We start from the raw sequence: 24,505 nt of genomic DNA, 5'->3' as shown, positions 1-24,505 counted from the left end.
AAGAATTACTGCTGTGAATGTTGATTGCCATCAAGTTGGATAAAGGGAAAAAAAAGAATTCTAGGATTAATGGTATAAATAGGAAAGAGCTTAGTTGATAGATTCTAGAGAAAAGGAAGAACCGGCTAAGATGGTATTATAAAGATCTTTCAAATGTGGTTGAAAGGAAATGAGCTTGTTAGTGATATATATTAAGAAGTACAGTGGGTCAGCATGTAGGGAAGGAAAGTTATGAAAAAAAATAGGACTGAACAGTAGCTTAAAATGTGTGTGGAGTACAGATTTCTTGAAAGTCAATAGAGTTGATGTTTGTGGAGACTGAGATCAATAGTAGGTTTACTAACTTATTTATGAAAGACAACTGATCTGAAGTTTGTGCAGATTGACACGAATAACTTGTCACTCTGAACCACCTATGAGTTTTCATAAGCAAAGGGACAAAAATAGAGAAAAGAAACAGTGAAAGCTGTCTATAATCAATTTGTACTTGGAGAAAGTTTTGGGGAAAGAGGAAATCAGATTTTTTGCAGTTAGATTATACTACTGGGGTAGATAAAAATTGCTTGAGTGGGAAGGGTATTAAAAAGCGTGTATGTTAAAGTTAAAGGAGGGGAAATTGCATTTTTTATTTAATGTGTATTGCAGATAAAATAAATAGTGGTTGTCACATTTAACCGGAGGATGATTAATTTATGTACATGAGCATTTAATTAAATGAAGATGATAGATTCCAAGAAGACTGATTGGGATATATATTTCATGTATCAAATTGTCTGCTGAAGATTAAAAAACATCTAAGTGAAATATCTTTGCTGATTCATTACTATTGTTAGAGCAGACAGAATGAGCAATATTTTTGTCCGCCAGAAACGAAAGAATCAATATTAAGAAGATGAAGATATAACCCGAATAAAACTAACAAAATATAAGATAAGTCAAGCCAAGTATGTTTTTTGCAATTGTCATATCAATAAGGTACGAATGGCCAAATTTCATCCCTAAAGTCAGTTGCTAGTAGCAAGAAATGGTAGTATGAAACCAGCAGTGCATGTTCAACCTCATTTTGCACTCGTTTATAGGCAGCTTATGACAAAAAAAACAGGACCATGTATGTGGAAACAGGTAACATATAATGAGAGCAAAATGCCAAGCCAAGGATATGATACAACGAGTTATATCCAGGATAATGGAAAATAGGCAGGTTCAACATGTAATCAGTTATATCGAGCTCACTACAAAAGAAGCAAGACCATTCCTCTGGAATGAGGTAACATATAATCAGAGATAGTTAAATACAACTTGTGCAAAAAACAAAATGGTAAGACAAGTCTAAGATGCCACTGGCTATTTCCAGGGTAAGAGAAAACAAGCAGTATCAGTTATCTCGGATGACGAACAAAATAACATGCGAGCAGGACGAGTGGGGAAGTGATAGTGCAGGTCTAAGATAGTTTGGCTCTTTTAGGAGAACTGTCATCTTCAAGCGGTGATGCAGATGAGGAGTCACCTTCTGACTCTTCAAATTTTTAGCAAGGCACGATTTAATTCTTGAAGAAGAAGGATTGCTCACTGCTATATAAGAAAGGGAAAAACAGTTTTTGAGATTGGAATGAAGTGGAATATGTAATGGGAAAGGGGAAATGCAAAAATGCAGTAATAGGACCTGATACTGCTGAATCACTGTTTGTAGCTTCATCAAAGGTTAACACGTGAGCTGGCCTTTGTTGGGTATCTAGTAACTGAGCCTCCATTTGGTCAGTAGTTTCACAATAATATATAACTGTGTAACGTTGTTTTGCATCAGCCAGCATGGATCGAACAGGAGTAATGTGAACCAGGAAAATCTTCTGTTTTAGTGCAGCATGAATCTTTTCTAAGGGAAGCTCAATGTTCTGGTAGTTAAAAGTCAGAAGGAATACACCATAAGAAGTCTAAGTATAGGAAATTGTGTGAAGGGAAAATATGTAAATACACACAGAGTATAACGTATCTAGATGGTAACCTGAGTGAAGTGATCCATTGCTTCCAATGCGGTGAAAGTAAGCAAGTTTTCAGCTAATTCACCAAAAATGGAAGCAGTGACTGTGCCTGTTGGATCAGTCAAATCAATGTCGAATCGGCATCTGTATATATATTAACAAAAGCTAAGTAGATGAAATGCAGCAGCAAGATGGAAAAGAAGTAAGGAGAAAGTTTAGCATGAAAAAAGGAGAAGAGATAAAAAAAAAGGGGAAAAACTGATGGAGTGTATAAACAATGACCTTGGTTCGGCTGGATGCTTTTCTTTGCAGGAATTACATATAAAAGACACCCCATGGGGAGCTGATGTAGAGCGGAAGCATTTTTTGCATCCCATATACCAGAATTTTTGGAAGATGTGCTCAAATGAGAAGGAGACTTTGACCCACGAGCTCTGGTTAAAAATTAGCAATGCAAGAGAGAGAAGAGACAGGTTTGGTAAATGAATGTGAAAAGGGCAGCAAATTGCATAATGCAGAAAAAATACGACCTTTTGTGTAGGCTTCAAAAGCATAATCTTAGTTATCTTCTGATGTGGTTTAAGAGCCATATCAGGATTGTACTTCATGTAAGCTCCATCAGTAACAAGATCATTAAGGAGCTGAACATTTTTTTTAGCCCTGTGGAAAAGCTGACAAAATTATCAGTAATCATAAGCGTACATGTTGAGCATGTATAAGACAGGGATAAAGTAAAAGGACACATTAATAACCATTTTTTTAGGTTTTCAGCTTCTTCTATAGGAGGATCTATAAGGATTGCAGAGTTAAACCAGGTAGACAGTGTCACTCCTGAGGGGGAAGGTGGGCAGTTGTTAGGGGAAAATTAGCAAGAAGAAGATACTCAGAGATGAAAAGGAAAAGCGAACAGCGAGTGTTTAAATGTAACAGAAATATTACAGAAGTGCTAAACTGTATACCATTGTAAAAGCTAACTTTTAGCCTACGACAAACAAGAACAGGCTGATTCTGGATGTTACGTGTGATCTGATGGCCCTCGTTAGTTACAAAATCATCCCACAATGACAAGACTACAGTCTGTGCACTAATACAGAGAAAATAGGAACTTAGTAAAAGGCAGAAAGGTAAAAGTTCAGATATAATAAACATGAAATCTGTAAGGTAAAATTTACTCTTTGTTAACAATGACGAATTTCTGAACAACTAAATCTTTTCCATTTCTTGTGATATGTCTCACATCGAGTGCCTGAACAACAATAGCAATAATATCTGGTGCAGGATAAAATAACACTAATCAGGGGAAAATGGATATAATGACTGAGTAAATGAGGAAACTACAATGGTGAAGCTTACCAACGGATTTTTGTTTGTCATCCATGAAGTTAACAAGATCACTGAATTCTGTCCAGTTAAACTTCATAGGTAGGAGATCGTCATCATCGTTGACTGGTTCAATGACCGTTCGGTTGGTTATAACCCATTGGATTTTCACTTTAGGAGTTTGATATTGCTCTGGAATTAGCTTGACAATGGCATTTGAAATGAGGTATTTTTTATAAATCTGAAGCCGAGGGCTGACTTTGGGGATGTCATTATTGAAGATAATCTCCTCTATCTGCGATCCCTATACAGATAAAAAATATTCAGTAACATAAAACATTTAACCATGCAGAATGAAGAAGGATATATTATCACAGCATAGAGAAGACCTCTGAATCGAGCAAAATAAACTCTTGTTTTTTTGTTGGTGTCGCTGTTGAGCCAGTTATTTGCTGCTTCTCTTGGACAGTGACTCTACAGGTCCAACCTTCAGAGCCAGGGAGCACGTCTCTGACTGGGATAACGGGCTGCATCCTGGATGACTTTGCAGAGAGGAAAACAATGGGAAATTATCATGACTAACTGAATATGTAAACGATAAACTAATAAGAAAACAATGGCATGGGTAATCAGACCTTATATATTATATGTCAGTGAATCGAAAGATATCATGAAAGACAACATTTCTTGTTTTACAATCGACTTTAACGTCGTCAGAAGTACCCGGAGCAATTAGAACTTTGACTGTCGAAGAATCTTTAGCTCTAGAGAGAGCAACATAAAGTTGGCCGTGAGAGAATGCAGGCTCACTGAGGTAAATGCCAACATAGTCAAGAGTTTGACCTTGAGATTTATTGATTGTCATGGCGAAGCACAAACGGACAGGAAACTGTGTCCGTATAAATGGAATACCACTCTTTTCACCATCAGAAGTCTGCAAAGGAATTTTTGGAATGAAGACTTTTTTCCCTTTATTTGGACCAGAGACAATTTCGGCACAAATTGTGTGTTCAACTAATTTTCTGCAGATTAACCGCGTGCCATTGCAAAGACCATCCGTTGGATTCACATTTCTTAGAAGCATTATAGGACAGTTTTCTTTGAGCAAAAGTTCATGTGGAGGCAGACCTTTTGGATTTAAAGAGTTCAGAAAGTCTTCATAATCTGCTTGGTATTTCCTATCAACAGTTCTATCACAGCTTATGTATTTGTGAAGATTTCCAGGAAATTTTGCAATCATCAGCTTATTGATCTCAGCAACTGAGCAATTTTTTGGGCAAAGTACACATCTATCTATCATTTGATAAGGATCAGATGAGTATAGATTTAGATCAGGAAATACGGTCCCAAGTAACCTGGAACATTTTATACGTAATTAGGAGATGGAGTCAAAGCAGATGGACAGAATAAATCAGTAATAATGCTCTATATGGATATAACTTGTCAAGTGATTCTTCTTTGTTGCGATAAGGGATAACCATATGAGGGGGCTGAGATATTTGGCCGTGTTCATCAACAGGTTCAGTGCCTTTGCCTACTCTAAGCAAAAAAGCTGAAAATGCTGGATCCAAGGCAGTCCTCACATTTTTTCGCAGTTACAGCTTATATATGTGAGACCATAAATGTGAATATAGAAGAGTGGATTCAATCAAATCTGGTGCGGCAAGGTGCTCAATAACTGGCAGGGTTTGGCGAAAATCACCGTCGAAAACAACAGTTTTTCCTCCAAAGGGTACATCAGATTCCATTATATCCGTAAGAAGACAGTGAAATGCCTCTATTGTTTCTCTTTTTGCCATAGAAGCTTCATCCCACAAGATTAATTTAGTAGAAACAATCAGCTGTGCAACGCTACTCTGCTTACTTAATTGACAAGTTTTTTGTTTTGAAAAATTCAAAGGAATCCTAAACCTTGAGTGTGCAGTTCTGCCACCAGAGAGAAGAGATGCTGCGACACCAGATATGGCAACTGCGAGTGCCACATATCCTTTAGAGCGAAGAAAAGTGAGGAGCGCGCGATATAAGAAGGTTTTTCCTGTTCCAGCTGGACCATCTATAAAGAAAGCTTGGTCTTTTGAGCTCAATATTGATTCCAGAATTAAATCAAATGCATGCCGCTGGTCAGAATTAAATTTTTGAGGAAGAAGCAGATCTTCTGGATCAATCGGTATGCCAGTTTCACTTTGAATTTCTCTGGTCAGTTGGTCACGATAACAGGACACAAAAGAATGTTCAATAAAATGATAATCATTGAGGGTCTTCCCCATTTGCTCCAGTGTCACATTAATATCTTGAAGAACTTTTCTTTTAATCTCTATTGGTGTGCAGTGATGATGCGCGGAGCTTCGTTTGTAATCAGAAGATAGCTGCTCTTCGAATGATTCCCAAAGATGTTTAGGATTTTTGGGAGAGCAATAAAATAGAAGCATTGCGAACAAATATCGTAACAAATAAGGCATCTGGAAAGTAGCAGCTTCCTCTAATGCTTCTTCTATGTAGGAATCAGATTCTATCAATCCTAATTGCAGACAGGCTTCTCTAAAAGAGGCTGTTTTGTGACCTCTAACCATAAGCAAGTCATCGAATGATGTTGGGCCTGGAATATGGGTAAGCAAAAGCCTTAAGTAGTATCTTTCTCCCTCTCTAGGTTCAATAGTTATCAGCCTCCCTATCACCTTTCTATGACTCCTTTCTGACCATGTTTTTGTTTTCGGTGTCCATACAAAATGCTGAGGAAAATCTCTATATAAACACTTCAAATGCTGAGTTGTAGGATTGAACTTGTTCATTTTGAAAAATTTAGCCAGCATAGTCTTTGAAAAATCAATTTTGTTCAAAAGATACCACAAATCTGAATCTTTATCAAAAGAAACAGATTGCTGGTCAGGAAGATGAACCTGTAGGGTATAAACTGCTGGATTCATTTCTGTTAGGCGAAATTCGTAGATGCGTCACAAAGCTTCCGGAGGTGAAACCCAACGACCTTGCTGGAACCGAGTAATCTCATCAATGTTACCAACAGATCCTTGGTCAAGAAGGCTAAAACTGATAAGGTCGTGACCTTTAAAAATATATTTATAAAGGTACTTAACAAGTTTAACAGTGGAGCAGACTTCAACATTCATGTGGCAATCAAATAAAGCTAATAAGTATGGGTTGTAAGGTATAACCCATCTGTTGTCAAGCTCATGCTTGCGGACCTTTATTTTTCGGACATCATCTCTTCTTTTGTAGCATGCATAGCTATCCTCACCATGAACTGTATAAGGTGCAAAGTTCTTTGGGTACTGATTTTTGCATCTACCACTCCTCATGCAGGGGCTTTGCTGATTTTTTTCACCACAGGGTCCATGGATCATATGCTTAATGACAAGGGAATATAAATGCTTATTCTTGTCAGGGTCCGGAATCTCGGCAGAAACAATTCTGTCATATGATTCGGGATTCAATAGCTTGGATCCTGGTTTAAGAATGAGCAGCAAGTGAGCATGCGGAAAGCCACGTTTTTGGAATTCAATAACATAGACACAGGCTGCAACCTCTCCGAAGATTTGTTTCTTAAGGAGCTCAACCTTTAACATTTCAAACTTAGCTCTAAACACTCTAGCTAGCAAATCAGGCCTATCCTGTGGTTTTTCATAGTACTGAAGGTTTTGTTGGATTTTCGGCCACATCGGATTGCAAGTCATGGTAAGGAATATGTCAGGCTTGCCATATTTCTGAACTAAGGTCATTGCATCAAGATATCTTCTCCTCATGTCCCTTGGGCCGCCGATAAAAGAAGAAGGCAATATTGTTCGGCGGCCGACTGTAGACCCTCGTGTCTGGCCTATAGCAACACTATCTATCACCCCCTGAAGAACTTCAGTTCTAATTTCAGTTTGCTTCTTCCTGTGAAAGTCTAGCCTAGATGTTTCAATTTTTATGTAGGTACCAACAACAAACTGCTGAAATAGTCTGAGAGTATGAAGCAACATAGAATCATCATTGTCTCTTATTTGTAGCTGATAGTAATAGTACTCCCTAGCAGATACAGTATAATCCTGTTCGATTTTTTGCTGAGCAGCTAAAAGGTGGGAAATGAAGGTATAATACGAGTGAACATAAAGAACATTGTAGTAGAAAAAATATATAAGTATAAGAAATAGACATGCCTAGATCTTCAATGCTGAATAAGTCTGCAGGATTTTGAGTAGAAGGGAGATCAATATCAGCATCCAGGTCGAAAGGATCAGTTTTGTTCCTTCTTGAATAAATCCTCTTGATCCCACGATGCCAACCAGATTCACCTCTAGGGAACAAAAGAGGGTACTGAAGCGGATCATAACATGCGTAATACGATTGGACTCTATAACTTGCGTTTGAATGGCTATAAACCTGAATGTGCGGGCTCTTCTCAACAAACGCATCATTTGTCTCGGTCCAGATAGCGGCTACTTAGGAGGCAGTAGGAAGATTAAAGACACGTTGATCAAGACCAGGATAACATTTTAGAACTATCGTATGGTTGTCAAGGGCAGGCAGATCCCTAAGATTTTTAAAAAATCTGGTATATGGATTTTTCTGGAGAATTGTCATCAGCAGCCTAAGAGTGGTCAGCCAAAGCTTATCAGAAATTTCAACTCTCTTTGCGAGTTCTTCATCAGTGTCAAAAAAGTAGAGCTGAACACCTGAGGATTTATTAGATGGAGAGATTAGGCCGTCCAAGAAGTGATACACCTGGCCTTGGACCCGAAATGTATAGACCCCTTTTGTATTTTTGGTCAATTCACGGTCATATTTGGCACCATAAGATGTGAAGGCCACATTATTATTATATGTTCGGGAGTTCTTTCTAAAGTGCTCATATTCCTCATCGTCACCAATGAATAGGCGCTTCAGAGCATAAGGCATAGCAGGAGCAACAATAGAAATTTCACCCTCAGAGCAACAAAAAGAAGGAGGTTCTGAATGGAAACGTTTAGCACCACAATATTCACAATTCGGAGCAGTAGGAAGGAGGAGAGACTCGGTCGGGATATTTTCTAGGCGAGCTAATCTGGAAGGCGGATGATGAAGATTCCTTCCTGGAAAGGTCTAAACATTATGGCAAAAGTATAGGAATACAGGGAATGTGTATGATCATAAATGGGAGTAGCCAGGCATTGTGGCTGAAACACTGGATAGCTAGTTATTATCCCGTTAAAAATGATAGTAGCAAAGGGCCTAGTGTGTTACAAATGGCAAAGGCATGAGCTTGATAGAGGAGAATAAAAACGTTTCTCTTTTGGCAGAGTATATGAGGGGAAGTGGCAAAGTACATAAACATAGCAGTCAACCCGGGCAACAATAAGAAGCTTGAATGAAATATGCAGTACATCTCATAATGCGCGTTTGGTTCCATACAAGGGAAATCTGATAGGGAAAAACTACAGGTAATAGCAACATGGTCCCAATTGGTGACAGAGAAAAAGTAAAACCACAGGTAATAGGAGGGAGGAGGGAGCGTGGAAAATATGGGAATGAAGGCCACTTAACGATGACTGTATCTCGAGGAAGTACTGGTGGGGAGCAGTTTGGTGCAGCAGAAGAGATCGAAGCAACATATCCGGACTGGTTGAAAACCTAATTATCCGCGGCAGGATTTAACAACGTTGAATGCAGGAGGGAACTATCCACAGTATCGACCAAAAGAATGCTAGTTTGGGTATAACCTAAGGGAGTTCTAGAGAAATAGTCGTGGCTATTTTGGTTAGGCCTCTGAAACCGAGTTGCCTCAACAGAACAAGGCACAGTTGTGCCTCTTTTTTTTGAGGCATTGCGCTCACGGCGGCGACGAAGAAGGGCAGCTTTCTGGTCATGTGGCATTTCTGCATACCTTTTACGCCTTTTAGCATTTTTATCGATCCTTGGATAATGTGCATTCGAGGAGCATTAAAACGGATAGCGCAGAGATATATCTTTGGTAGGAAATGAAAAAAGCATTCCAGGAAACGCAAGAGTGAAAAGTGCAAGCTAAGTGCAGGAAAAGAAAGGAAGCATAGCATACAATCGAATGAGACAACTGAAAGAGCAAAAGGAGGAGAGAGGGGGGGAGGAGCAGGGGAAGCAAATCAAACAATAGCAACAACAATAGGGCAAAACACACCAACATGATACAAAAGCAAGCAAAAGACAAAATACCCTAAGCAGGAAACGCAACAGGAAATGCAAAAAAAATTCCAGGAGTGCAGAAAAGGAAAAGCAACAGTAAAAAGTGCAAGCTAAGTGCAGGAAAAGAAAGAATAGCATATAATCGAACGAGACAACTGAAAGAGCAAAATATGAAAGCAACAAGAGCGGGTTAAAGCACACCAGCATGATACAAAAGCAAGCAGAAGACAAAATACCTTAAGCAGTAAACGAAGGATAACAGAAGCACGCGGTGGAAGAGCGAGCTGAAATTGACCTGCATAAGCAAAAACGAGATAAAGGTTAAAAAAATGGCGGAAAGCAGGGCACACACCAAAAGGGGAAGCAAGCATAAGGAGCACAAAAGTAGTGAATAAATCGGAGCAAAAAGGAGCACGAGAACAAAAGATGGGAAGAACACAGTGCGGGCAACAAATGCTAGGCAAGATGGGGGTTCTATTTAGAGGTAACCCGAGGACAATTATAGGGCAAGAGGGGACTTTGGGGTGGGGGGGCACCGGTGGAGTCAAACACTGAGCTGAAGTATTGCCAAGCAAGGGGGTGTAAGCAGCAGAGTCAACTTTGAATTATAATGGACAATAGGGTGGGGGTGGGGTGGGGTGGGGGAGAAAGCGAAAACCGGAAGGGACGACAGAGGGAGAGGGAGGGGTGGGGGTGCAGGGTGGGGGGGAGAGCAAGCAAAGCAACGAGAGAGCAGCAGAGATTACCTGGTGCAGCGGAGAGGGCAATGGCCACGAGCTGGAACAATACCAAAACAGGAACAAAAGGCCAAATAGCGGTTTGTGAGGAGCAGTAAAGAGGAGAAGCACCATGGTTAATGATGGCAGTCACCTAATAGGTCAGGCTGCAAGAGGTCAAATCAGGCGGGCGAAGGCGTGCAAGGTAGCCTAAGGAACAGTATCTTGTGAGGGGGAAGCAGAACAAAAAAGGGAGAGAAACAGTTGGAAGTGGGTGAAGAGGCAAGTGGGGGAAGAGCGAGGCAGGATGGAGGCAGGATGGAGTGGGTGGAGACAGGATTGAGGAGCAGGGAAACAGTACAAAATGAAAGGCGGGGCAGGGGAGAGAGGAGGCGTACAAGGCTGGAAGGCAAACAACAAGGTGGGAGTGGGAGCAGCTGGAGGACGTGGCAACCTCAAGAGAGCAACTCCAGAAGGCCACAGCAGAGGTAAACAGTGGCAAGGAAATAGGAAGAAGAGAGATGCAATGACCACACCCGGAAGATTTTTAAAGGGGAGAAATTCATTCAGACCAATCACAGCGCGCCACGCGGAGGACGACCACGTCCGACGTGGATACCAGGCGTTCGTCCTTAGTACTATATGGTTGATGAAAAATTGTTTCATATACAGGATCCATCTACAATCTAGTATAGAGAGAAATACTAGACGTGTAGTATTTATCATTGTCCAATGTGGGAGTGACACCTCAACAAATGATAATTGCAATGATCGATGAAAATAAGTGTTCATGTAAAATGTCCTATTTCTGCCTTGGGTCATGACCGGTTGTTGTAGATGCATAACCGGGAACATGTGTATTAAAAAATGAGAGAAGTGGGGCCTGACTTAAAGAAACAAAAGAGCATACTCTTGTATTCTACCGTCCACGTCATAAGAATTTATGGTCTTCCCAACAAATTTGTATCAGACAAAATTCAATTTAGTTATACCACAACTAGATTGTCCGAGGATTAGTTTCAATGTTTGTTGTCCAAGTTGCATTCAATGCTTTCACCGACAGCCACTCAAGCGTTTGGAAATGAGTTATTAAAAATTTAATGAATTAAAATGGTTGTTGGGAATAATAAATGGCATTACTTTGAACCTATACTATAAATTGTTCAAGAATGGCAAGGATCCATCACAATAAATATGGAAGAAAAGTAGGTGGAAAATCAACAAAGAAAACCTCCCAAAATTGAAAAAAAGGTAAGTAATATTTATTAAATTTTGATAAAGACCACGTTTATGTTTTTTAAATAATTAGATAAATCACTAATGTTAGAGGAAAATGTTATCTGTGGGTCTTGCATTATGCGGTGGGATATGCATCTCTTTGTTTGATTAATTTTTACGAAGTACAAGTCAATTTTTATGCAACTAATTTTTTGTTTAATTATTTTCACTAAGTTTTGGGTCACTATTTGACTATTGGTTCCGTTAAGGACATGGATTTGATGTCATAATAATAATTTAAAATATTAACAGAGGAATGTGATAGACAATAAAAACTATGTAAGAACATAGTTTTCATGTATGTAAATTTGAAAGAAAGAATCGGAATAAATTATCAGGGAGAAAGCATTGGAAGAAATTAACCAACCAAATTGTGAATGAGTTTGTGTCCAGATGAAATAGTAAACTGTTTTCGTCCACTTATGACTTTTATTGTAAGTAAGGCAGTGGGAGAAAATGGTGGATAATTAACATAAAAGCCTCTTTTAAGACTTTAAATCCTATTACTGATTCTGGAGTCGTAAATTAGTCAATGTTTTTTTCCTGCTACTCCATTGTTTTTTCTTTGGTAGGACTAAGTTTAAAGATTTAATTAATTTTTTTTAAAGGAAAAAAAAAAAGGAATGACATGTATTACATTCTTTTGTATAATTAATTTAATTATGAATTTTGTGGAAGAAGTGAAGTTTAAAAGTGGCGTGTTTATATTATTGAATTCATATAAGTGTGGTTACATGGGAATGAAATGTAATAAAAAGGATGTGAGTATTGATTACCAATTCTGGCAGTACATGAATGGTATATAATAACGTCAATCTTTGGTTTTGTAGAATAACAATGGAAGATAGCGGAGGCACGTGTGGAAGACAATCAATGTTTAATTTAAATGAATATCCAGAAGACCCATATGTAGATGTGGAAGAAATGGCAGTAGAGAGACTGGAGGCGAAGAAAATGTCGAGAACACTGCAATTGATATCCCCTTCGATCAATTTTGCGTGGATGACATTGAGAGTGATGACGTGATGAAAATGACATTTCCGTCCGAGTCACATGCCGAGCTATTTTATAACACATAAGCAAGAGCAATTGGGTTTAGCATCCGCAAAAGTGATTTCAAGATGTTTGACAGTGAGATTGTGAAATACAGAAAATGGGTGTGCTCGTGTGAAGGAGAGCGCAATCCAAAATGGAAAAATCTTCAAAATAGACAGAGGGAGGCAAAACCCGACTTTAGAACAAATTGCGAAGCTTGTTTTCGGATAAAGTACAAGCCTATAGGAGATTAACGGTATTGACTTTTACAATTTTGTCTAATACATAGACTTTGAGTATAGGGATGGTGGTATCGGCGTTGAAAACGGAGGCCGCACCAAGCACAAGCCTATAGGAAATTAACTAATGTCCCTCAAATTCACAATTCCCACCACACATCGGCATGTTGGCGGGAAGTGAAAGTGCGGCAATTGTGAAAACTTTCCTTGTTTGAAATAGAATTCCATCTCGTGCATTTGCGCCAATTTTTTCCCCTAATGAACTGCACACGTTTGGATTCCGTCCATTTCATCAATCCGATATGGTCTTATATTACTTTAATTACAATCTACAAACATTAATATAAGATCGTATAATTAATGTGTAGTTAACTATGTTTGTTGCATATTAATAAAATTGCAACATTTTGGCTTTATTTATGATAGCTAATAAATAATTAATTTTTGGACTAATTTGTCTAAATTAATCATACACCATGATATTGGACCGATATGGTCATACAATTAGCAAACCACTACTGTTTACGCATTTACCCATATTAAAGAAATAATTAACATTTTTGGGCAAAAACCACCCCAATTTGTACAAAATTTATGTATTGAAATAATTTGGGTATGACAATTAAAATTAATTTTTTGGACTAATTTACTCCGAGTTTTTTTTTGGTTAAATCAAACATCTAACTTGACACTGCCAACCAAACACTGGACAACAGGATTACTCATCCAAACAGGACAACAGTAATCGTCTCTCATTTCACGGAGAGTTCGTTTCCTCCATTGGATCATATGATAATTTGAAGTTATTTACTTCTATTACTTGTTATAAATGACTATTCATTTATGTTATAAATGAATAGTCACCCATATTAAATTAATAGAAGTAAATAACTATTTTTTTAAACAAATAAAATAATGATCACTTGCTATTATTTTTCTCGAGCTCAACTAGGCTCAAACTATCATAGATTAATGTTGAACTCGAGTTTTAAAATGAAAGTTGATAGAGCTCAAGATCGTTGTCAAGATTTGCATTGTACCAAAAGCAATTTTGCAATCCTCAAGTAAGTAATTCCATCTCATGCTATTATTGATAGAATAAATATTGATGTTTATTTGTTAAACTAAACGTCGAACGCAAAACCAACCAAACACTGGATAACAAGATTACTCATCCAAAGATGAGTTACCGCCTCTCATTTCATGCAAAGTTCATTTGCTCCATTGGATGAATATATTTTAACAAATTGATGGTATAAATGACTATTTTATTCTTCTTTTATAAATGACTCTTTGTGCCGTCTTATATTACTTTTATTACAATCTACAAACATTAATGCAACACCTTCTATATAATAATTTATTCAAACAATCGTATAAACTATGTTAACTAGATATTAATAAAATTACAGAAATTTGACTTTATTTATCATAACTAATAAAAAATTAAGTTTTGGACTAATTTGTTTAAATTAATCATACACCATGATTTTTGACCAATATGGTCATACAGTTAACAAATCGCTGCTATTTACGCATTTACCCATATTAAAGAAATAAATAACATTTTTGGGAAAAAAACCCGCCCCAATTTGCACAAAATTTATGTATTGGACTAATTTGGGTATGACAATTACACTTAATTTTTTGGACTAATTTACCCCTATTTTTTTTTTGGTTAAACCAAACATCTAACATGACACTGCCTACCAAATGCTAGACAACAAGATTAGTTGTCTCTCATTTCATGTAGAGTTCGTTTGCTCCATTTGATCATATGATAATTTGAAGTTATTTACTTCTATTACTTGTTATAAATGACTATTCATTTATGTTATAAATGTCTTTTTTTAAACAAATAAAATAATGATCACTCGTTATTATTTTTCACAAGCTCAAGCTCGAGATTAATGTTGAACTCGAGCTTTAGAATGAAAGCTGATGGAGCTCAAGATCGTACTAGAAGTTGCGAAAATTGAGCCAATTCAGCTCATTTTGCAATCCTATATGTTATGGAACCTTGTTATTAAATCTATGTACTTTTGTAAATTCAATATTAATACATTAATCAAAAAATGAATAAAAAAATGGAGCCTTGCAATCCGATATGATTCGATAGCCCGTTTGCAAATTAATAATAATTTAATAAACATAAAAATTATTTTATCTAACTAAACTAAGTTATTTTTTTTCCAAAGGCATTAATCACTTAATCCTAAATGAATTTATTTAACTTGTGTGAAGTTAAAGTTATTATATTTGGACAAATAATGTATTATATTATTTTTCACTTTTATACTGTTTTAATTTATTTTATATTTGGTTTGGGATAAAACACCTTTACGATGTTTGATTTATTTTAGATTTGGTTTGGGATTATTTATTTAAATTTTTATTACTTGATTATGTAATTAGTTTTGTGCGAAATTAATTTTATTAGAAATTACAATGATAAATTAATAAATTAAAATTAAGTTTCGGATCATTTCGGGTCGCCCCGCCAATCAGAAATTTTCGAGTTCGTGTCAAGTATCTTGACCTGTTTCGGTTTGGTGGGTCAGGTTTAGGTCAGCGGGTTTTCTGTTACACTCAGTTCTCAACCCGACCCATCACCCCGATTTGGACCCGATTATCACCCCTAATCGTACTGGAAGTTGAGAAAATTGAGTTGATTCAGCTCATTAAATCTATATTTTTTTGTAAATATAATATTAATATATGTAATCAAAAAATAAACAAAAAAGAATCTGGCAAAAATACAATATATTACGGCTACTTTGTATTTGCTGCTTTAATTTGAAGTATCATAGTTATAGTTAACAGAACAAAGTAAAGTATAGTGAATTTTTTTGCAAAAAATATAAAACATTTACCCATATCAAGATTTCTATGGTACCAAAAAATTCACTCGGAACTGTGATCTGTTTTGTTTTGTTCATTCTGATAATGCCCACACGGAGTGTTATTGATATATTTCATCTGCTGAAGTCTCTGGAGTTTGTCAAAAAGAACCGCTCAATTACAGCTCAAGTGCTCTTGATATCCTCGAGGTGCACTTTATTTTATTGCACTTTATTTTATTGCACTTTATTTTATTGAACAGCGAGTACTCTTCTTTTACCTTTTATCCCGGTGGCCTATTGCTCAGTTTTTTGGCTGTATTAGTTGACAAGTTTTACTCTTCTATATTTTATTAATTCCCACACCACTGGTACAGTTTTGATACTAGACTATAGAGCCGTCCCTTCATATACACCTTACAGATTTGAAATATAGAAGCAATCTTAACCCCCCACCACTTTTGTGCTCCATGCATCAGTTCTAGCAACTTTAGAAGGGAGATGCTTGGCCCCTACTCTTGTTTATTAATAAAAGCTGGAGTTGGCATCCTTTCCCCACGTACGGGATATTGCCATTAAAGTTTAAAAAAAAAAAAAAAAAGTCTTGTGTGAGATTATAGTAAAATTAAATAGCTTGCTTTGCTCCTTTTTTTTAATCTTTTTGTGTAATTTGGACAACTATATATTCACGATTATTTTCAATACGCGATATTAAGTTCCTTTAAAAAAGAAACACCTAAAGATCAAAACTCTTAACCCACAAATATTGAAGTCCCCTGCAGCTTTAGAGAACTTGAAAATAGCCAAGAAGACATTGATCAAATGGATAAAATTGAGACCCAAGAATTATAAGTCTTGGATTCTAATCTCTTTTTTTTGTCAACACGATAAATTCTATACTACAATTACTCTATACTAGGGAGGGGGGACCTAAAAAGGTCAATGAGAATTCGGTGAATCACTACCAGTCCAGACAGGTACCTATGTATCTGTTGGCGAAACATTTTCAGGAAAATCTGGATATTAGAATGTAGACCAAGAAATTTGATCACTTGACCTATATCCAAGTAGAGTTTTAAAGATCTCTCAAGTCTTAAAGCTCTCTAATCCCCCTATTCCATCCTTGCTTCTTAAAACCCACACTTCCCTTGCTTGGAAAAAAATTAAAAAAAAAAACTTGAAAATAGAACTCTTTGGCTTACTTTAGGTGCTTTAGTAAAAGATGATGAAGTTAATACAGCAAAGTCTGATCTTCAGAAAGAAAACCTTCTGCCTCAATTTTCTTGAACTCATGCTCAATCTGATCTCGGGATGAAAATCTCCAACCTCTGTTTCCTCCCAAGTCATGTTCAAGGTTCATTGCCAAGATAAGTATCTAAGCCAGTCAAGCTCAGAATGAGCAAAAAGTGACGGAAAGATCACTAGTGTGGCCAATCATAGTGTCTAAACTCTAGTATGATAAATTTAAGGTTTACATTCTCTGCATGTCCAATAAAGTGTGTTAAATTGTTTTTAACATTTTAATAGACCTCACCAAGGACGAAAAAACCGATTAAGTAAGAAAATGATGTTTATTCATTGTAAAAAGAGAAGAACTTGTACATGTATAATCAAACATCAAATATCCGATACTGATGACAACAGTAACAGTATCCAGGACCCTTTGGAAAATATGCCATATTCATCATTCTTCTAAGAGACGTCAGAAAGAAGGATCTAAAGTATCGAAAAGTAAAAGGGGGAGTACAAAAATGAAGGTTTTCGATTCCACCAAGACAATTGCTATGATGGATCAAACTGAACCCCATCCACCACCGCCAGGAGTAAAAATCTGAAGAATTTCGCCAGCATGAACCTGGACTGTATTTTTCCCTCCAAGAAATACCCTCTGTTTATCTTTTGTAACGAGGAAGTTTGCACCCCGAGCCCCATCTTTTCCTCCCTTCAAACCCCTAGGGGCGTGTACACGCCTTTCTGAAAGGATGCTCATGACAACAGGACGTCGAAATTCAATCTCCCTGACGAGACCATCACCTCCTCTATGAAATCCTGCACCACCGCTATTTTCTCTCAATCCAAACTGATGCAGAAAAACTGGATATCTTTGCTCAAAAATCTCCGGATCAGTCATGCGAGTATTGGTCATATGACACTGGACTCCACTGGTTCCATCCCAACTGGCGCCAGCTCCACTTCCACCTCCAATTGTCTCATAGTAGCCGAAAGTATCATCCCCAAAGGTTAAGTTGTTCATACAACCTTGAGAACAAGCACATGCCTGAAATGCAGTAAGTATAACATCAGTTACTCTTTGAGATGTTAGGACATTCCCACCCACAACCGCAGCTTTGTCACTTGGAGACAGAAATGAACCAGGAGGAATGTATATTTTCACAGGTGCCAAGCAGCCTTGATTAAGAGGAATATCAACATTCACCAAACAGCGTAGGCAGTAAATGACTGCTGCAGCAGTGACTGCTTCTGGTGCATTCCAATTACCACAAACTTCTGGGCTTGTCCCAGAAAAATCAAAAAACGCTTCACCTTTCTCACCATCAATAGTGAGTTTTAGGTGTATAACAGACCCATCATCCATGTAATCTTCCTCTTCAATGGTCACTGAATCTCCCTCCTTAGACTTGGTTGACTCGGAGACGACACTGGATGCAATAGACTTGAGCATTTCTCTCACTGCTTCCTCTGCATTATGCTGCACATAACTCATATAAGCCTGGACAGTCTCCAAGCCATACTGCTCAATGAGCTCCTTAATAAGGGATATTCCCCTTTGATTTGCAGCAACTTGAGCATGAAGATCTGATAGATTATCTTGAAGTCTTCGTGTTCCAGGTATGTTGTAAGCTGAACCATCAGTGCTTGGGAACTTGAGAAGTTTGTTGATTCCTTCTTCCTGGAAAATTCCCTTCTCTACAAGCTTAAATGCCTTTATTGCTGCTCCTTCTTCCCATATAGCCTTGGAAAAAGGAGGCATACTTCCAGGAGTTATACCTCCAATCTCAGCGTGATGCCCTCTGCTTGCCACAAAGAATACCAACTTCTCTTTGTCAAAAACAGGTGTGATAACAGTAATATCAGGTAGGTGGCTACCACCAGCAGAAGGATGGTTAGTAACCAGAACATCTCCTTCGTGCAAATCATTGCCCCAGTACTTCAACTGCCACCGGACACTGCTGGACATAGCTCCCAAATGGACAGGGACATGAGGGGCATTCGCAACAAGACCCCCGTCAGGACCAAATAGAGCACAGGAGAAATCTAGACGTTCCTTAATATTTGTTGAGATGGAAGTTCTCTGTAGTGTCCGTCCCATCTGTTCAGCTATCCCCATAAACCTGTTATTGAAGATTGACAGCTGCACAACATCTGCAACATTTCCGGATGCTTTATTCCCAGCTGAAGTTGATTCTATCTCAATTTTGATGTTGCCATACTTTGTAATCAGTGCCTTGCACTTGGGCTCCACAATCACAGTGCTATTGCCATTTATAATGATTGCTGGGCCAGGAATGACATGGCCACAGCCTAGCTCCTCAAGTTTGAACAAGGGTGTATCCTGCCAACCATCACCAAAATAAACCTTGTAGTAACCTCCAACTTGAGGGGTCCTCATGGCAGCATCCAGGGCCCGTGGCTTCAATATATTGGTGACTCCAATACCACGAACTCTTACATCACATATAAGGATATTTCTGTTTTGAAGTTTAAATCCATATTCTCGTTGGAATAACTTAACAAATTCAACAGCATAATCACCTCTTGATCCATCTTCATTAACAGGGCTCTTTACCATGATCGCAGTATCAGTCCCTTCATACCTTAAATTGAGATATTCTTCTGTTTTTATATTTCCCTCTCTAAATCCTTGCTCTTGCAATTTCTGTTTTACCTGCTTCAACAAGTTAGCTTCTCGGCTAGAGACCTCCAGCAGGGACTCAGGGCCATAAACAGCAGAATAGGGCTCCTGTGCCTCCTCTACAACATCTGCCAACCCCATCCCATATGCACTCAAAATCCCACAGAAACGGTGAATAAGCACTTCCTTCATACCCAATGATCTAGCAATTGCACACGCATGCTGGGGTCCAGCACCTCCAAAACAAGCAAGAGCATGGTTACTTGTCTCGTGGCCCTTCATCTCAGTCAATTGCCGTATTGGACGGCACATGGTTTCATTGGCAACCTTAACAAATCCCAGTGCAATCTCCTCCACTGTCATATCCTTTGCTGATGAATCCTGGCTCTTGCGGTACGAGTTAATTTGTTTTGCAAGTTTCTCAAATGCAGCTCTAGTTGCATTAATATCTAATGGCTGATCTTCATTTGGACCAAAAATTGATGGGAAATAATTGGGAATCACATACCCCAGAATAAGATTTGCATCTGTCACAGCTAACTCCCCACCTTTCCTGTAGCAAACAGGTCCTGGATGTGCACCCACAGATTCTGGTCCTACTCTGAAAGCTCCAAATTGGAACTTCAGTTTAGATCCCCCACCAGCAGCAACAGTGTTTATATCAAGCTGAGGTGCTTGGATTATTGCTCCAGCAATCTGTGTTTCGATGACTTGCTCATAATTACCAGCATATCGGCTTACATCGGTGGATGTACCACCCATATCAAAACCAATGAGCGGCTTATCTGTTTCAAGCCCATAAAGAGTTTGTGTGTAGCCAACTACACCACCTGCAGGACCTGACAAAAGTGCTTTGTGGCCTGAAAATCTACTTTCAGGTGCAAGTCCTCCATCTGATTGCATGAACAAAACATTCAACTTCCCCAGACCTTCATCAAATTTGGACATAAATCCTGATAAATACTCTTTAATAACAGGAGTAAGATAGGCATCCACACTGGCAGTGAGACCCCGAGGAACAGCTCGAACCATAGGAGTCAAAGCAGATGACAAGGAAACATGCCTGAAACCCAAACTCAAAGCCAGCCGCTCCACAAAAACTTCATGGTCAGGGTAAGTGTAAGAATGCATTAAAACAACAGCTAAGCAACTGATGCCTTTCTTCAACAAACTTTCAAGCAAAGGCCTTAGAGCTTCCTCATTTAGGGGCTTCGTAACCTTGACAAGCTCGCCTGAAATGCCTTTAATTATAGATGCAGAAGAATCTGGAGTTATTTTCTGATCGTCAGGCACAAGTTCAACTCTCTCATCAACTTCTATGACCTCTTCATAAAGATTTGAAGGTTTTGATACAGTGAGGTCAAAGATATTGGGACGGGCCTGGTTGCCAATCTGCAGCAGATCCCGAAAGCCCTGAGTGACACATAGCGCAATTCGTTCCCCTTTTCTCTCCAACAAAGCATTTGTTGCTACAGTTGTTCCCATTCTTATCCACTCTATCTTATCTGTGGGAACTTTTGAGCTTCGTGAAAGTTTTTCCCCAGTATATTCTTCCAGTATCCTCCTAATTCCTTCAACAGGAGCATCATCATAGTTAGATGGATCAACCGACAACAATTTCATAACTCGGCCTTCAGAGTGTCCAGGAATTTCTGCATAAACATCAGTGAATGTCCCACCTCTGTCAATGCAGAACCTAAGTTTCTCTCCGGCAACGCTTCCCATTGTCAAACGCTCAAAAGTAGGAATGTTCCAGCAACTACAACCAAAACCTACAACAATAACCAATAAAGATATGGTAATTGTTGCAGTCATACAAATCATTTGATTAAAGAATTCGTAGAAGTTTCATATTCTCCAACTCATCAAAGGTAATACTCTAATAATGGCAGGAAACCAGTTAAAGAAAGAAGAAAGATAAAATCACTGGATTCAAGTCCCAAACCAGTTAAAGAGACAAGAAATTGATTAGAAATGGTGCAGCATAGTTAAAAGCTTTACATTCACAACAACCAAAAGTAAGGGAAAGAATGAAGAAAATTACATCTCGAAAGCCCATTTCTAAAATGGTCTCTCCAATTATGGAAACAACCAAAGAAGAGATTAAAGATCATTCTCTCAGACCCAAAAAAAAAATAATAATTTACGGACCTATACTTTGCTATCATATTTTGGCAATGTTAAAGTATGACTGATGACAATGAGAAACCAGCAACTTGTAAGAACTTAAGGAAATCATGTCCATGATTAATTCTATATGATCGTACAAAATATAATGAGGGAAAAATCAAAATACACTTGCCCAATACTCTATGCTGGATCCATCTCACATAACCACTACTGAAACAGTTCAAATACAGTTAGCCAAGAAGCAAATAACACAAGAACCTATCCATTACTACAAGCGAAGAATGATACTAAAAAAAAGGACATTTGCTAGATCAACATCTACAATATATTGTTAAAATAATAGAATGTTAGATTAGGGGTTACTTTTCGTTGGGTCCAAAAGATTTTGAGCTTTGAGCCAATTTTAAAATGATCATACTCTGACAGTTCATTTTCACTTGCAGTTACAAATTTGATAAAATTACCAAAAACAGTTTATGCTAATATGACTCTTCAAAAATTGATCTACAATGACTATTGACTGTAGGACAAAATGTTGAAAGATGAGCTATCCCAACACTGTTACTCCTACAGGAATTCTTTTTTATCTTTTAAATAATTTGCATTCAACATAGACCCAAAAAAAGGCATGATTGTATTAATATTTGATGTTAAAGATCAAATTTTTGTCTAACAATGCAAAAAACCATTATATTGCAAACCTTTTAAAGTGGTGAATAAGTTTCTTTGCCAAACCATTAGACATCAAGCTAATAAGAAGACAAGAACCAATATGTCCTTTAATGATGTTGGAATAAGTGGGAAACTTGAATTGACACTGAATGGTGTAGTCTCATCACTAATGATAATTGAAAACAAAGAAAAAGCATTATAACTTGATAGACAAGGGAAGCATTTCAATGAATCATGCTCTACAAATATTTATAGAGAGGAAGAATAAGTCAATTCTTCAAAGAAAAGTAGGGGGAAAATCAAAATTGAGAAAGAAACATTCAGTACAGGGCTTAAAAGGTCCTTGCAGTATGTTTATTTGTTAAACGACTTGACCAGCACATTGGCCATCAACAAAATTCAAATGATCTAGATCCTAGAAAGAAACATATGATGCACCTCTAGCTCTTGGTTCACGATATGTTGCCCAGAGAAAACCTAGAAGACGGAGAATGTAAGAGGAATAAGGGTGCAATAAGACTGCACATGAGGACTAAGGAAATGAAATCTGTGGGTGTGGAGTCTGTGAGGACTCAGAAGTGATGCAGAAAGTAAGAAAGGGATTAAGGCAACCCAAGAAGCCAGAATTCGGTTATTCGAATTTTTTACATAACATAAGTTCTCAATTCCTTGATTACCAATACAAAACCCCATAAAAACAAAGAAAAATGTCCCCAACTACTAAAATTAAGACCGAAAGTGCCTACTAAATTACCAAAAGAAGCTTGAAGTCATTTGTATTTAAAATTTTCTCGTTTAACACATTCATCAAGTCCATTTGTAGATTAGCAGAACACAACCAATCAATTAAAAACAAGCAAATGAACATATATCAATAGAAGAAATTAAAACCAGATCAATGATTAACATTAACCGTGCTATTCTTCAAGGTAAGAACCATGTCACTGTCAACTGAGACATCTGTTGAAACAGTTCAGGACAGCTCCAATTGTCTAGGATGAACTTAAAACATCAAACAACTAGGATGAAAAGACAAAGAACATGAAATCAAGACATCACACGACTAGGATGAAACAAAAACCCAGGACATACTCAATAAGATTGCATTCTTAAACTTGGAACCAGAAATATTCATTAACGGTAGCTTTGCACTGAATACTGTAGAATAAGTGAATAGGTAGCAATTTTCTAATAAATTCATAAATTACACATATACCAATGTAAGGTCATCTTTCTAATTATCCAAACTGCTAAGTTCTCAATCTCTAATACAAGAAAATGCCAAAACGCCAACTCAACAAAAGCTGCAGAAACTCAGTCAAGCCCAAAATCCCAGAAGAAAAGAAAAGAAAGAAAACCCAGGAACAAATATAAAAACTTTTCATGAACACTGATAAGATGAACAAGAAGACAAGGATGACATTACAGTAATGGATTAGATAGCACACCTTTGAAGAGAGAACTGGAGATGTAGATATGGATATAGAAAAAGCAGGCTGCTGAAGGCTATTTATAGCGTTAGGATGAGATGGAAGGAGCTGAAAATATGATTAATTAATAGGCTGGATTTAGATAGTTGTACTCAATTTTGATAGGGATGGCTTTGCCTATGGGGATGAATTGTATGCAATTTTGTCAGCCATTGAATAGGAGTTGCAGGGATGGTTTGAGGGGAAAAATAATTCCAAGATTTCACAGGGTATGACAGCCGACGGCATTATGTAGGAGATAAATAAATTTTTTTCCGGTGGGGTCAAAGTCGATTAAATTATCCTCTTCGACAAAAAGGAAAATGCGGGGAGATTTTGAGGGAGTTTGGAGTGAAGACCATGAGTTGATTATATTTATGTGGTAATTAAGAGGGCTATTATCACTTTACCCCCTTAAGGTTGTGTGTCATTATTAATTTCCTTCATAACATTATTTTTTATAGTCATTTTATCCCCAAAATTAATAGTCAAATTTAACGGAGTTTATTAATTTCTGTGATAAAACATGTTTAATCTTTAAAATTATTATCAATTTACCCCCATAAACTATAACTTTATTATCAATTTACCCCCTAGAATTAATTATAGGCAATTTATCCCATCATTAAACCAACTTAACAAGTTAAAAAATTTCATAAAATAGTACCCTCTCTTTTGTATAATAAAAATAAGGGTTATTATCACTTTACTCCATTAAACTATATCACTACTATTGGTTTATCCCTTAATGTTATTGTTTAGTCAGTTTACCCCATAGATAAATCAACTCAGCATGTTAATAAAATTTTGGTTAAAAATAC

General features: G+C 37.5%; 2 protein-coding genes across 2 annotated transcripts; both read right to left on the bottom strand.

Annotated features, from left to right (window-relative positions):
* Positions 1-6,250: 6,250 nt before the first annotated feature.
* On the bottom strand, positions 6,251-7,708 carry LOC113782196. The gene is made up of 3 exons (XM_027328104.1): positions 7,677-7,708; positions 7,454-7,590; positions 6,251-7,365 (listed from the first exon to the last, which is right to left on the bottom strand). The coding sequence occupies exons 1-3, from the start codon at positions 7,706-7,708 to the stop codon at positions 6,251-6,253; spliced, it is 1,284 nt and encodes a 427-aa protein (XP_027183905.1).
* A 9,383-nt stretch (positions 7,709-17,091) lies between these two features.
* LOC113783399 (5-oxoprolinase) lies at positions 17,092-23,870 on the bottom strand. Its single transcript, XM_027329524.1, has 2 exons — positions 23,664-23,870; positions 17,092-21,185 (listed from the first exon to the last, which is right to left on the bottom strand). The coding sequence occupies exon 2, from the start codon at positions 21,136-21,138 to the stop codon at positions 17,332-17,334; it is 3,807 nt and encodes a 1,268-aa protein (XP_027185325.1). The 5' UTR covers positions 21,139-21,185; positions 23,664-23,870; the 3' UTR covers positions 17,092-17,331.
* Between the last annotated feature and the right edge of the window lie 635 nt (positions 23,871-24,505).

The sequence above is a fragment of the Coffea eugenioides genome, chromosome 9 (assembly GCF_003713205.1).
Source record: "Coffea eugenioides isolate CCC68of chromosome 9, Ceug_1.0, whole genome shotgun sequence".
NCBI classification, from domain to species: domain Eukaryota; kingdom Viridiplantae; phylum Streptophyta; class Magnoliopsida; order Gentianales; family Rubiaceae; genus Coffea; species Coffea eugenioides.
This window is presented reverse-complemented; position numbering and strand designations above follow the sequence as displayed.

Bases quoted from the DNA above. Each gene is read 5' to 3' on its own strand.
- LOC113782196 (XM_027328104.1), bottom strand. From the start codon at position 7,708: ATGCGTTTGTTGAGAAGAGCCCGCACATTCAG. The intron at 7,591-7,676 runs GTTTATAGCCAT...TTTGTTCCCTAG, and splicing joins AGAAGAGCCCGCACATTCAG to AGGTGAATCTGGTTGGCATC. The intron at 7,366-7,453 runs GCATGTCTATTT...CCCACCTTTTAG, and splicing joins ATTCAGCATTGAAGATCTAG to CTGCTCAGCAAAAAATCGAA.
- LOC113783399 (XM_027329524.1), bottom strand. From the start codon at position 21,138: ATGGGAAGCGTTGCCGGAGAGAAACTTAGGTTCTGCATTGACAGAGGT.